General features: G+C 40.8%; 1 protein-coding gene across 2 annotated transcripts in view; it reads right to left on the reverse strand.

The window, feature by feature from the left end:
• The window catches only part of LLPH (LLP homolog, long-term synaptic facilitation factor), a 183,671-nt gene that overhangs the window by 114,215 nt on the left and 54,473 nt on the right, over positions 1–14,983 (reverse strand). The window contains exon 4 of one of the 2 annotated variants that reach the window (XM_036894998.2): positions 12,986–13,301. The exons of the other annotated variant lie outside the window; for it this stretch is intronic. Coding sequence (XP_036750893.1) covers positions 13,136–13,301 — 166 coding nt within the window. The 3' untranslated portion in view covers positions 12,986–13,135. Of the gene's footprint in view, positions 1–12,985; positions 13,302–14,983 lie in introns of those variants that run through there. 2 annotated transcript variants of the gene reach the window in all.

The following is a 14,983-nucleotide window of genomic DNA, read 5'->3' on the forward strand; positions in this document are numbered from 1 at the left end:
CTCCAATACTGGTGGCGCCAGCATCTCCAGTAGCGAAGATGGAGCTAAACACAGAAGGATGTTTTGGAAGTCTGTCTGAGAAGAAATTAACTTCTCATCAATTTATCTTTCTGTCCCACTCCATGCAGCTGGTCAACTGCCCTCCTTCCATCCCAGCAGAACACAGAAGGCTCCTGCTCTTTTGAGAAGGAAATAGAGGGCTTGCAGATGGGAGGACACTTGGCTCAGTTGAGGGGAAAGATATCATATTGAAAACACAAGGATTAAGTGAGAAGTAACACTCTTTAGGTTGAGACCATACAGCCTTCTCCCATGGGGCTTCAGGAACCCTGATATCCAGGCAGGAGATTGGAAGAGTCTTCTTATTAGCCTAAGAGGAAAATCCTAAAATGGCCCGGCCAGCTAACAGTCCAAAGGCCTCCCACATACATCAAGTTCCAATCATCCTTTTAAAGCCCAGATAATAAATGTGAACAGACAATAAGGATTTTCACTAGGCACTTGAAGAAGTCCTCTGATGTAAAAGAAAGGCACCTAATCAAACAAAAAGAAGAAAACAATGTAGAGAAAATAACTATACCACAGGAAAAAAAAATAGGTCAAAAATTGTTGTTGATATCCTAAGAAAGTTAAAGCATTCATGACATAAGACTAGGAATGGACTTTAAAAAAAAAGAAGAAAGAATGTTCAGAGAATAAACAGATCGTATATATTAAAATATATAATAGGAGAATAGCAGAAATAAAAATTGAATTCAAAGAATTAAATTACATTGAAATGTTTTCAAGTATTATTAAGATCATATTTAGTATCTGCTGTGTCTATTAGGATATGGAATATTTTGAAAATTTTATTAATTGATTAGTTATTTTTAAATACTGGTTAGCAAGTAGGAATGATGTGGAAAAGTTCCAGTTACCATCAGTATGTAGGACCTTTAGAAGACCGATAGAAACAAGTTCATTGAATTTTATTACCTGAAAGCATGGGTTCAAATCACCAAATCTGTACCCAATACTTGCTAATTTGTAATCACCCCTACCTCATAGCATCTGGTAACTAAATGAGACACCTTCGTATTGGCAGATTAAATTATTTTTCAGATTCCTCCCCCACCCCACCACTGTGGGCTTGAATATGTATGACTTACTGTGGGTAGTAGAATAGGAGCTGAATGACAGGGCAGCAGTTTCTAGCACAGGCCTCAAAAGTCATCACTTGCATCCCCTCACCCCTCTGTAAGCCTCAGACTTCTGCCATGGGAAGAACATGCCCCAGTTAACTGCTGTTCGTCTAGCCTGACTGCTAGAATAAGCCATAAGAAGCAGACCTGAATTCCACCTGCACCCTAGACAGCACATAGACCCATGCAAGAGTTACATGCTTATCATTGTAAGCCACGGATGTATTATGGTTGGTTATTACACAGCAAAGCTAACACACTTAGATTTTTTAAAATAGGGTGCTTCCAAATTGTATTTGAAAAAAGGGCCCTAGAAATCCACACTTTTGAGAAGCTATCTACAGGAAAAGAATCAGGCTTGCCTTCTGCAGTGATACTCATACTAAATACAGTTTTCTGAATTGAGCACAGATTCATGGCCATTTTCAAAATTCCATTTTTTACAAACCAGAGAACTAGCGATCCTTAAAATATGGCAGAATTAAGTCATCTAGACCAGTCTTACCACTAAAAAGAACTAAAAGAGCAGAAGTATCTTCTCAGAAGCATCAAAGAACTAATAAAATAGTGAATAATCACTGGGCCAAAATCTAGGTGAAGACAAAATCCCAGAGAAGTAAGCCTAGGATTCAAACCTTCTTTCCCCTAAGGCCACTTGCTGATGCAAGAGAAACAGTTTTGTAACTAAGCTGTACTCGGAGTGGGCTTCCAAGGATCAAGAGGATGAAAGTAAAAGCCTAGGGCCTGACAAAGGAAAAGTCTCTGGTAAACACTCTCTTACTTAAGACCAGTGTGCAGATGAACTGGAAATAGCCCAGGCTTCATGTGGATTTCCAGGGAGCATATCTGAGTTGTTCAGGAAACTTTAAGCTTTGAAAGGAGATAAAGATGTGCCCAGATTGGTAGTGTTCCCAGGCTCCTGGTTGAAGAAAAATGATATACTCTAGAGGAAGATAGATAGTTAGTACTCAAAGTAATCCTAACTGTAGTGTCTAGCACACAGACAAAAATTATCAGGCATGTAAGAAAGCAAGACACTTAAATGACAACTGAAAGAAATAACAGATAATATACAAACATTTGAGATAATGAAATTATCAGATGAAGACGAAAAACGATTGTGCTTATGTTTTACAAAGAAAAGCCAAGCCTGGAAATTTCACTGGGAAACTGGAAACTATAAAAAGTGACAGAGCAAGTTTGAAAAAGAACCAAATGGAAATTCTACAAATTAAGACTATAATAGACAAAACCAAGATATTAGGCAAACATAAAGAACTATGTATCAGATGCAGGACAAAGTATGGTACTACCCTTTCTCCACATCAACAGATTTCTGCAGCAGTAGTTTTTGCAGCCAAGATAATTCGTTTAATTCTTCTAGTTGTTATTGATAGTTGGTGCACAGTGATGGCCACATGAGAGAAGAACTTCCTATGTACAGATATGGAATGTACTCTGTTGAGTAGTAGTACTTTATCTCACTTTAGTTTGGATTCCATTCTCTCTCTCTCGCTTTCTCTTATAGAATTAATTATTACTGTTGACTAGGGTAGGAAGCCAAGCCCAGACCATTGATCTCTTCTGTGATTTGAGGCACTGGCTGGTGAACGTAGAACCCCCAAATATACAGTCATTTTAAGGAGCAGCTCCATTACAGGGTGTTGGGCCAGAGTCTCCAATAACTACTTGTATCTGTAAGACATTTTACATCAGAATGTAGCAGAAGTGGGTCTGGAAGAAAATTTAGGAATAACAATGAAAATATACAAGGGAAATCCAACCAACATATCTCTTCCTTTCTTCCTCTTTAAAATGAAAATTGTAAAGAAAATGAGAATCATTTCCCTTCCCATGTTTCTGCTAAGGGAAGAATAAGCCCAGGACCTTACAAATTAGCTCCTACATATTTGCTTCCTCAATGTGTGGGGAAAACAGCTTCTCCTCCATGACACAATGTCCAAAAACAGCATCTTTGACATAAGGAATTATGAAAAAAAAATTAATTGATGAGCTGCATTTAGAACATAGTACATATTCAATAAATAGCAGTATGAAGGATAGTATTTCTACATTCATTACTAACGGACTTTTCATTTAATCTTTGATGTAGATATGATTGTCAAAGTAAGGCTCAGAGAGGTTAAGGAACTTGCTGAAAATCACACAGTATGTGTTGGAGCATCAGCTCAAAACTAGATCTGATACCCAAACTAGAACTATACAATAATACTTCTTTGTTGAATGAACTGAAGAAACTCCCAGACTTTCCAATATCTTTAGCCCCCTTGTGAGGTGGAAGCAATCAGACTCAGCTTCCTTTAGACATTTAGGAGCAAATTAGGTATGTTTTCTCTCTGTGCTTCTTTCCCTTAAAAGTCTTAAACATTCCTGTGGAACACTAAAGCAATATTACTCTCATGATTAACTGTTTGCTAGACCAATGGCCCAGTCCCTCTTCATGCATTTCAGGCAATTCCTCAATAGTCTTTATATTACTTTTTATGGTTTGCCATTTGAAATATCAACTTGGAAGACTGAAAATAAAACTACTTTTTCTACAGACTAGTTTCTGTTTCCATTTGGTAAACTCTAATATTTCTTTCTCCTCATATTTTGAATTCAACTGAAGTCAACATGGCTCGGCTCTTGGCCTCCGTTTTACTGTTTTCATCCACGTGCACCAAGGCCAGTGAGCTCATGAAAACATGTCTGCGTCGGGGAAGGGTGATACAAAGCCTCCTAAAGCCGACTACCATCGGATCTGCTTTCAGACATCACACACACACAAGAGCATTTCCCCCCAACACCTCAGCACTCCCGGTGACACTGAGACCCCCACCACTGCTAACATCAGACCGGGGGCATGTGTGCTGCTGGCTGGAACTGCTCTCCTCCTTCCTTGCCTACTCCTGCTCAACTTCCTGAGGGCTCCCCCAACCCAACGCCTGAAATCCCCACAGAAACCCAACACCTCATCATCTCTGGACACCCCCTAGGCTCCTCCTCCCCTTCGACACCAGGCTAACTCTCAAAGAATGATTATTTTATTTTCTGTAAGATACAACTCTAGGTCAAAGAAATGAAATAAAGTCTGTATTAATGATCCAAGTCAATATTTGTGATTAAAAAAGCACAGTACATCTGTCAAAGACCTCCTACAAAAAAGAAAAAAGGGAGTGCCTTGATGAGGAAGGGGAAAGGAACATCCTTGAAGGTGGATCTTGCATCTTCAAAAGGAATAAAATGACAAGCCAACAAAGTTCATCCAGGAAGCCCACCTTGTAATCCTGCTTACAAGTTCTCATGACCGTGTGTGCACCTTTCGGCCAGAGTCTTGAGCGTTTCCGTGGCTTCTCCTTTCGTGTGTGCCTCTGGAACTTTGGTGTCTCTAATGAATACCCATCTCATAAATGGCCCCGACTTTGCTTCTGTTCCAAATACAGGTTTGGCATTCAGCTCCAGTCTTTGACCCTCACTTGTTTTAAAAAGTACACCACCACATCATTTTTGACGTACTTATCCAGCAAGAATTCCCACAAAGGGATAGTTGAAGGTTTGTTCAGACTTTCACCAGAGGCAATGGCTTGTTTAGTTAAGGGTTAGCTTCTCTTCCAAATGCTGTATCTACAACTGAATTCTAAGAGTCATTTTCTACTCTGAAACCTTCAGGTTTGGGGGTGGAATGGAGTCTGAAATAGGGCTTGCATTCTTATACTAAACCATTTCCATATATTTGTTAATCTTAACGAAGAGCTGTATGTGTTTGTGTGCATAGATCTCTACATAGATGCATTAATCGGAATGAAAACATTTATTTATGTTGTTGTTTTAAAAAGTACACAATGCATTACACTACATTTCTGCTTCTCCCTCTATGAATGAGTTTCTTTTACAGGGGTATTTATTTAGATCATGAAAAATATTCTCCTGAGTTTTACTGAGCAATGGTATGACACATAACCACTAAACCTCATATTAAGAAAAAGTTAGCTTAAATACAAAATTGAAAAATCTGCCTGCAAATAACACTGTAAAAGTTTACAGTCCATCCTAACCATCAAGGATACTTTCCATAACTTTAGGGTTTGATAGTAAAATATATACACACACATATGTATGTTTCTAATAACAAAGCACTAAAGTAAAATAAACCTGCTTGTCCAAATACAGTTGCATTTCAGTCAAAGTTTTGCTTAATATTTTGAGAAGAGCTCTGAGAAGATAAATATTCTCAGCCTTGGATCCGATAGCAGGTGCGCATGGTGCCATCTACTGGCCGTTTGTTAAATGACTCTTGATTGAGAGACCTTGATTTTAAAAGTTGTGTTTTCAGGACAAAGCACACTCCATACATCCGTGGCTCCAACGGTGGCCCGCCTTTAAGATAATACCAGCAGTGCCGCTTTCCTTTTTCATAAAAGGATGTCCAAATCGGACATCACTGACCATGTCCATTCAGGCCCCAAATCCAGCTGATGGAATTTGTGAATTTTCAACGTGATACACTCACAGAGAATTTTGGGTCTGGGTCTTTTAAGGGATCATTCTCTTGTTCCAAGTTTTCTAAATAGAACTGCCAATGTGGAAGTACTATCTGTACTATACGAAGGAACCCAGATTACTCTAAACAACACCCCAAACACAACACACCCCATAAAAATTTCTTCTGTTGAATTAGAACCGCAATCATATTTGCTATGATGATGATGAGATTATCCGTGCAACACAGAGAAGCCGAGATAATTTATTTTCAGTGCCCAAACCTCTAACCATCCCAGGTATTCATTTCTCTTTGAGAATCACAAGGCGTCTGGGTTTTGAACAGCAGTGCTCCTAATGATCTGAATGAAGCCTAAGCCACCTGTGTGCCAGGAATCAGAGTGCCCTGTGACTGCAGTGAGGTGCCTTTCTCTGCCTGAGCATCAGAACAATGAGGGGGAGCAGGCCTCAGCAGATGTGTCTCCATGGAAACACCATCTCAAGAGCACTGAGTGTTCCCAATAAGGTGAAGCTGAAGAGAAGAGAGGAGGTGTTGGGTGTTGGAGCAAAAACGAAATCTGTAAAGAGAGCAGTTGACGGGTCTTGTTCACCCCCTTCAGAAGCCATGATGTTGCTGCAGGCTGCGGATAGCTCACCTTCACCAGTGACTTTCTGAGCAAGTTCTCTCTGAGGTCCACTCTTGAGAAGCAGGTCCAACGTCGTCTTCTTTTCTCACCTCCCCACCAAGTGCAGGCTTGTTTCGTGGCATCTTTCTACTTTCACTTGTCTTTCTGCAGCTAAGCTTCTTCTCCTCTTTAATGTTTTCTCTGTCTCTGGTGCAAAAGACCTCTGTGGATATTCCACACAGCACTAATGAGCCCATTTATCATCCTGCCCAGCCCCCTGTGCAGCTGCTCTGAGTGTGGAGCTCCCATGGGCCTGGGCATTTTGAATGTAAGCCTGCATCAGCCGAAAGGCCTCAGAGCCACCCCAGCTGTTCGGTTAAGCTGGGACTGAGCAGCCATGGTCCTTTCACACAAGGGGTTGTGCCCAAATCAGGAAATGGCCTGTAGGTCTCTGTGTGGAGACCACCTGATCAGACTTTGAAATCTCTTTTTTATTAAAAAATCTACAAAGAAACTATTTTCCAAGAGTTAAATTAAATTCCAAACCTGGTGTATATTTTGAGGCTAGGAATCCAAGATTCTGAGAGAAGGGTAGAGTCCCTCTTGAAGTAAATATTAATTTAGCCCCTTTCAAATGCTATGGCTATCTCAGGTCTTTCCAAAAGATTGTGTGGAAAAGTTGGTAGAAATGAGGACTCAAAGACAATTCTTTCACCCCTTTACATCACACAGAGGTGTATTTACATGTCTTAAACATACTGTTGTGGCTTATGCAATAATATTGGAAGCATAATGATGATTTTAGCTATCAGTCTCTCCTCCTAAGAAACAAGAATGCAAACTTTGAAAGGATTTAAGTGTTTACAAGAACACACAGTATAAAGTGTCAGACCACAAGAATTTTAAACAAACAGCTCCTATAAGCATGATTGATATTTTAAAATAAAGGTTGTACCCAAACACTTTTATTTTAAAAGGCCTGTCTCACTTCAGTTGGCACTGAAAAGGGGCCTGGAAAAAAAATGGTTGTTTCCTGAAAGATCATGCAACCCTAAAGATACAGCTAAAATCTAACTGATGCCCGTGTATCAGTAGGGAAATGGAAGATTCATTATCTAATAGAAAACAGTAGTTTTTCTACCTCAGCTAGCTGGGCTAAAAAAGAAGCCTTTTAGAAGAGGTTAAGTTTTGAGTAATTTATGTGAAAATCAAGGGATACAAAATAGATTTGTGAAGCACAGAGAAAGAATACAAGATAAAATAGTGACAGCATTGACCATGTCCATTCAGGCCCCAAGTCCAACTGATATAATTTGAATTTTCAATGTGATATACTCACAGAGAAGTTTGGGTCTGGGTCTTTTAAGGGATCATTCTCTTGTTTTAAGTTTTCTACATGGAACTGCCAATGTGGAAGTGCTATCTGTACTTTACAAAGGAACCCAGATTACTGTAAACAACACCCAAAACACAACACACCCAATAAAAATTGCTTCTGTTGAATTAGAACCTCAAACATACTTGCAATGTCAATGATTAGATTATCTGTGCAGCACAGAGAAGCTAAGATAATTTATTTTCGGCACCCAAACTTCTAACCATCCCAGGTATTCATTTCTCTTTTTTGAAAGAAATGTACCACCTTCTGAGTTCCTTTGATCAATCCTTCTGTTACTCTCCAAGGATCTACTTGTAGCTAAACAGTGCAGCAAAGGAAAAACGAGGTGTGTTGTATTCAATGAAAGAAAGAAAAAGGAAAGGGTAAGGAAGAGAGGAAAGGCGGAGAACATTCAGAGAGAGAGGAAAAAGAGGGAGGGAAAAGGAGAGACAGCAAGTCAGAGACAGGAGGGATGAGTGTGGAGAGGGAGGAATGAAAGCAGCAGAGAACAGAATGCAAGAGGAAGAAAGGAGGGAGGGAGGGAATAGGCACGAGAAAGGAGAAAAAAAGCAAGCGAGAAAGGATAGAAAGAGAGACAAGGGGAATGAAGAGCCAAAGAAGGGCAGTGGCAGAGACATTTCTGCAGAGGATGAGTAACATAGTAAGTTACCCAGCCATTTAGGAACTCGGAGGTCCGAGCTGGAAGGAATATTATAGAACATCTCCAACAACCTTCAGAGTACAGATTCAGAAGCAGAGGCCAGGGAGGTTAAATAATTAAACTCAAGTCAGGTAGCCAGGTATCATTGCTGAAAGAAACAAAGTCATAGAACAGACACTTAGCAGCTTTATGATGAAATGCTGCAGCACCACCCGCCCTCTGCCGGCAGGGGAGTCAGTCTGAGAAAAAGGACCCGCGTGGGCCGCGAGGGGGCGTCCGGGGACGGAGAGGGGGCGGAACCACGTGGTTCCGCGGCTGATGTCATTCCTTTTTCGGTTCCAAGTGAATTCCCAGTGCAAACGACAGCTCCGGTAATCACATAGACCAATCACAAACAAAAGAGCAGAAATAACAAAACTGGAGTCCCTCTGGTATTCAGAGGATACAAGCTTGAACTCCAGGGTCAGGCTGCCTCCGTGTGAATTCTCATTGAGCCACTGCCTGTGATCTTAGAGAAGCATTTTCTTTACCTCAGTTTTCTGTAAATGGAGGCAATAATAGTGTTTACCACTCAAAATTTTTGTGAGAATTAAAATAATCAGGATAGTGTGTTGACTTCAATGCCCAGCACACCAAGCCCAAGGGGCTTTGGATTCCTTCTTGGAGTCTCTGAGCCTCAGCGCCATCCAGCGGTGTTTGAAGCACTGAACTGACTACTTCATTTTTGTAGAACGAATTATGAATGAAGTAGGGATAGTAGCAGGCTGGCACCAAGCCACTTCACCCTTTCCCTGAAACAACCACTTGGGGGGGGGGGGGTTCCAAGCACTAGTTACCAATTTTTGAGACCTAAATGTCCAATGTCATCAGTCTTAGTTACAAAGGATAAAACTAATTTGGCGTTTCAGTTGCCTGGCTGCAGACCTACCGAATGCTCTTTGTTCTGAAATGAAAAAGGAAAATTTAAAACAAGGCTTATTAACTTACAAATATGAATGCGGAGCTGTTGCTTTTCCTATTAAGATGGGCTTCTATCCATTTCAGCGGAGGTGCCTGTACCTCAGTGACCACCTCCGTGTCTCTCGTATCACTTCTGAGTGCTCTTTTATTACAGGAAGTGAAGTAAATCAGTGGGGAGGTGATTAGATCCCTGTTAGAGGAAAGTGTATAGAAATGAGATTAGGGAATGTGAGTGCACCGCTAAATCACTGCACTTGACCAAACCGATTACATTTAAGTGTGCCTTCTCCTTCAATCCAGAGGCCGGAGCAGTGATCCAGGGAACAAGCGGCCAGACTCTGAGAGCGGTAAGCCGTAATGGTCACTGGCTTCCCACAGACGCTGACGCGCACACAGGAGCATGTGTGATTTTCCTCGGGTGAAGTGGTATTTTCCCTCTGCCAGACTTTTCCAGACATTCTTCAGTCTGCTTTGCAGTAACAATACTTCCTATTTATGTGTACATTCTCAGTACTGGGCCCTGGGCTGAGAGTTTTACACACGAAATTTCATTTAAGCTTTTCAACAAATCCATGACATGCAGAGTACTGTCCTTTAAAAGATGAGGAAACGGAAGCTCAGAGAATAACAGCGATAGTAATAATAGTTAAATTTGCTAAAACTTACATGTACTAGGTGGTTTTACACACGTTACTTCATCTAATCTTTTTAAGGATTCTGTGAGGTAGATTTTTGCCACCATTTTGAAGGTGAGAAGAGTGTGGCTCACAGTTATTTATAATCACTACCATTTATTGCATACTAATTGTGTACCAGGCACTGTGTCACATCTCTCAAATACAACACATTATTTTTTGCAATTCTTACACCCTAGTAACCTAAATCTTATCATCTCCACTATACAAATAAGTAAATGAGGGCATGGCAAGGTAGACAACTTGCCCAATATCATTCAATTAAGACATGACAAACCCAGGATTATAATCAGGAGTTTGATTATTTCAAATCTTGAGTACCTAATTTATGTATGCCATGCACCATCTACCTCATTGTTTTTCTAATTCTGCATTTATTTTTTCCTTTATATATCTATTTAACATAACATAAATGGTATAATGAAAGAAAATCTAGATCTAGAAGACAGGGATTCGAAACCACTGTGAAGGGTTCCCACTGTTCAAATCTTGGACAATTTGAGCACCAAAATAAAAATGACAGTAATAGATTTTAACCCATTTTGTAAGTAGGAATTCATGAGTCCACACTGATGTGAATAAATGAATGAATGAAGAGAGAAGAGAAAGTCTTTCCTTAAAATAGAGAGCCAGCCAATAAATACAGAATGAATTATGGAATTAGAAAGCCATCATATGCCAATCATCACAGACATAATTAACTCTTGCAAGAAACAACAATGGGTGTCAAAACTAGTGGGTGAAAGTAAGTGAAGAATGAGATTTTGTATAGTCTCAAAGTGTCTCCACACAAAATATTTATTAATAACGGGGAGGAAAGTAACTATGCAGCAAAGTGACAGGCAGACACCACAGTCTTCATCAAGAGGTCAAAGTTAACACCACCAGTCACAGGACAGACACCACATGCCTTGTGAGAAGATGCAGTGACAAGAACACAGCATCCGTGATATCTTAGTATCCATGGTATCCTAGCCAGAAACTCATACTGGGGTCTAAGCTTGAGAAAACATCAGAAAACACAACTTAAGGGACATTCTACAAAACAACAGGTGTATAATCTTCAGAAATGTCAAGGCCATGGCAAGACTGAGGACCTATTCCAGAATAAAGGGACTAGAAAACATGATTGAGTGCAACATGTGTCCCTGGATTAGATTCTTTGCTATAAAAGACATTACTGGGAAAACTGGTGAGATTTAAATGGAGTCTCTGGGCTGGGTGAAGAATATGGATCTCTATATGCCATTCTTGTAACTTTTCTTAAAGTTTGAGATTTGTCAAGTAAAAAATATTTTTAAAAAATTCAATCACTTTCTATGTGACCTTGGGAAGACTTTGTTTTATTGTTCTGTTCTGTAAATGTGGGAAAAAACTCAGTAGTTTTGTTGGACAATAAATGAGATGATGCATATAAAAACAATTGGCATTTATTAGGTGATCAATAAATAGCAGTTTCCTTTTTCTTTTCAACCTGCTTATTTCATACTTTGAACTTGATCTGTTGGGCGCTGAGGAGTTGGAGGGAAGAGCATGACTTCCGCTTTGTTTCACAAGGTGTACAAGTAACAATGTTAGAAACATCCCCCAGACTTGAAGCTGAGTGTTTTCGTTTAAGCTAAAATAAACATCAATACAATCTTATCAGTGTGATCACATCTAATTGTGTGACTTCAGTGTCCATGTCTGCAACTGTTGTTGAAATTTCAGCACCCACATTTACAATGGTGTTTACAATTGATTAGAAATCAAATAGTCCTACTCTTATTATCATGGGCGAATGAGAAAAAGAAGTGGATTCTATCAGTAATCTATGGATTTGCACCAAGTGAAGGTTACTGCTAGCAAATATGGAACTCTAGTCTGAATACAAAAAAGATGTCCTTTCCCCAAGACTTCTTACCTCCATCTGTCGGACAAATTGTCCTCTTATAAACAGTAAGCATAATAAATTAGCAAATGATACACTGCTCGAAGGTGATAAATGTTATGGAAAAATAGCAGAACCAGTTAAGGGGAATCATGAATACTCTCTCAGGACCGGGGGCAGGCATCAGGTTCAGTATTAAACATACTGGCCAGACTTGGTCCCACTGGGAAGGTGACGTTTGAGCAAACACTAGATAGACGTGAGGGAGCTACCTGGGGCAGATGTCTGAACAAGCAGGTATCTGCACGAAGAGGATCTGAGAAGAGAAAGCCAAGCTACCAAGGCAGAGGACACGTGGTGTTCAAGGAACAAGGAGGCTGGATGGCTGGAGCAGAGTGAGTTAGAGGGAGAACAGTAGGAGACCATCGTCAGATGTGATGTTAGGAACAGATGGACAGTGTTGCAGGGCATTGCAAAGATTTGGGAGTTTTAATTTGTGTGAAATAGGGTTTTGAGAGAAGAGTAACTTGATGTGAATTACATCTCAAAAGGATTAGTCTGACTAGACTGTGGGTGGCAAAGGAGAAACAAGGAGACCTGTTAGGAGGCTATCCAAGTGGTCAAGGTGACAGGTACCAGGGCTCAGACAAAGCGGGCAGTCAGTGAGGGTGGTAAGAAGGGGCAAGGTTCTGTTTTTTTTCGGATTTGCCTGGAGATCAGATAAGGGTATGTGGGGAAAGAGACGACTCAAGATGCCTCCAAGGCTGTTGGCTTGAATGACGGGAGGGTGGATTTTCCAGTCACTGAAAGAGAGAGGGCTGTAGGGAGAGCAGCTCTGGAAGGGCCATGCTGAGTCTAAGATGTCTGTTGGGCATCTGTGGAGATTCAGGCATCTGGAGCTCAGAACTGGCTGGAGATGGAAACGTGGAGGCCCTTGGCACATAGAGCCATGAGTCTCCCATGTGACGAACAAGGGGATATAAGCAAATAGAGAAGAACGCAAAGGAAGCAGCCCTGGGAATTGCCAGTGCTGAATGCTTGAATAAAGACTGGGAAAAGAAGGACCCACAGAAGAAACATGGCAGGAATCCCCAATGAGGCAGGCAGAAAACCAGGAGTAAGATGTCTCAGAAGCCAGATGAAGGTAAGCATCACTGCTCCAATAGTTTCCTCATCTGTCATAGGACTACGCGCCCAAGCCTTTGGTCATGTAACTTTGCAGTGCCCTCCCACTGTGGTGGGGATACTCCCCCACTGCCACTGGCCTTGGGCACATGACTTATTCTGATGGGTGTGAATGAAGCAGAGGCTTGGAGTGGACTTGAGTAGGTTTTTTATGATCTCTTGCATTCCTGGCATTTTCCATGAGAAGAACATGTTCTCGACAGCTGTTGGTTAAAGAAAAATGAATGACTCGTGCAGCACACCTGAGCTCAACCTCAGACCTGTGAACATAAGAAATAAATTTATTGTTATAAGTCACTGAGCTTGCAATACAACATCATTGCATCAATAGCTGACTATTATGGCCATGCAAAAGTCCCCAGGAACACTTACACAACCCAGAGAGAAGGGTCTGAATCCCTACCTTGGTCAGAAGGGCTTTCATTTGACTTAGATAAATGATGTGACATTTCTTGCACCTGCATGATGTGGTGTAAATTCATTCCTGCCTGTGTGTGTATGTATATATGTATTTTAATATTTCTCAGTTGATGCTCTTGCCAGGCTCAGGAACCACTAGACTAGATGACCTCTAAGATTTCTTCTACATCTAAAACCATGATTCTACATAATCCAGCTCACTCCATTTTTTTTCACATGTCACAGATAGCTCCTTCATTCTGGTAGCTTCTGCTTTAAGTCACCCTCTGCCCCTATGCTTTCATATCAGACTTCTGAGATCTTTTGCAACCAGCAAATGAAGAGGTCTCCACCTTTCCAGAAGATAATATCATAGCCTTTAGATGAGAGATGGAGCAGGATGTGGCATGGTGTGAGCATGGCATGGGGAGAAACAGTGAAGGCAGCTGGTACTGCAGGAGACCAACCCCCAGGTCCCTGCACTTCCCGACATAGGCTGCTTGCAATAGATTGGAAGAGGGCTGGACAGGGGGCAAAATTCCATTAACAACGTATATGTGGAAATAAAAGTGAAATACTGGAAATACTGGATAGATCCTTAGTAGATTGCCATTTAAACAGAAAACCTATGACAGAGGCAAAATGAAAGTATGTGGACTATTTGAAAGCCTATCATCAGAAATGTTCCACTGATATCCTGGAAATTCTACACAGGGCCCGACCTCAAATGCAAGTAGATACTGGGAAAATAACTGCTGTGTTCTCTCGTTTTCTCTCTCTCTCTCTCTCTCTCTCTCTCTCTCTCTCTCTCTCTCTCTCTCTCAACAAGCTCCTTATAACTTCTGGGGAGCAAATGAACTTAGTGGGATATTAATTCCATTTTGGGGGGAACTCTTAAGCACTTTTAAAGTTATAATTCATCTTAATAAGGTATTGACATAGACAGCAGAGCGGTACTCACTTCAGCCCCAAAGAATTCTTTCTATCCAAAGAGAATGAACTTTACTGGATTAGAAGGGAGTTTCTCTCTATCTTTAAAGATTTTAGGATTCCTTCTTTTGTTATTAGTTCCTTCTCTTTCTCTCCTGGAAGGCTGATCTATTTCTAATTTTTTCTTACAGATCCAACTCATCCTACCCCAAGGAGAGTTGAGTTTTAAACAGATGACAGAATGAACTATGTTTCATTGTTCAACTACGGTTGAAGAGTCTTAAGGACCCTGTAAGCACTACTAGCTTCTTGAACACTATCTTTCTTTGGTAACCTTTAATTCTAGTGCAAGCAGCCTGTGAGTGTGTCTGTATATGCATGTGCAGGCACACCTGCTAGAGATCATATTTTTAAAACACAAAACAACTTTCTGATAGGATTAAAGATAGCGGCGTGGGGCGGAGCCAACATGGCGGCGTGAGTAGGACAGTGGAAATCTCCTCCCAAAAACATATATACTTTTGAAAATACAACAAACACAACTAGTCCTAAAAGAGAGACCAGAAGACGCAGGACAGTGGCCAGACTGCAGCTACACCAGCGAGAACCCAGC

This window comes from Manis pentadactyla, chromosome 10, assembly GCF_030020395.1.
Source record: "Manis pentadactyla isolate mManPen7 chromosome 10, mManPen7.hap1, whole genome shotgun sequence".
NCBI classification, from domain to species: domain Eukaryota; kingdom Metazoa; phylum Chordata; class Mammalia; order Pholidota; family Manidae; genus Manis; species Manis pentadactyla.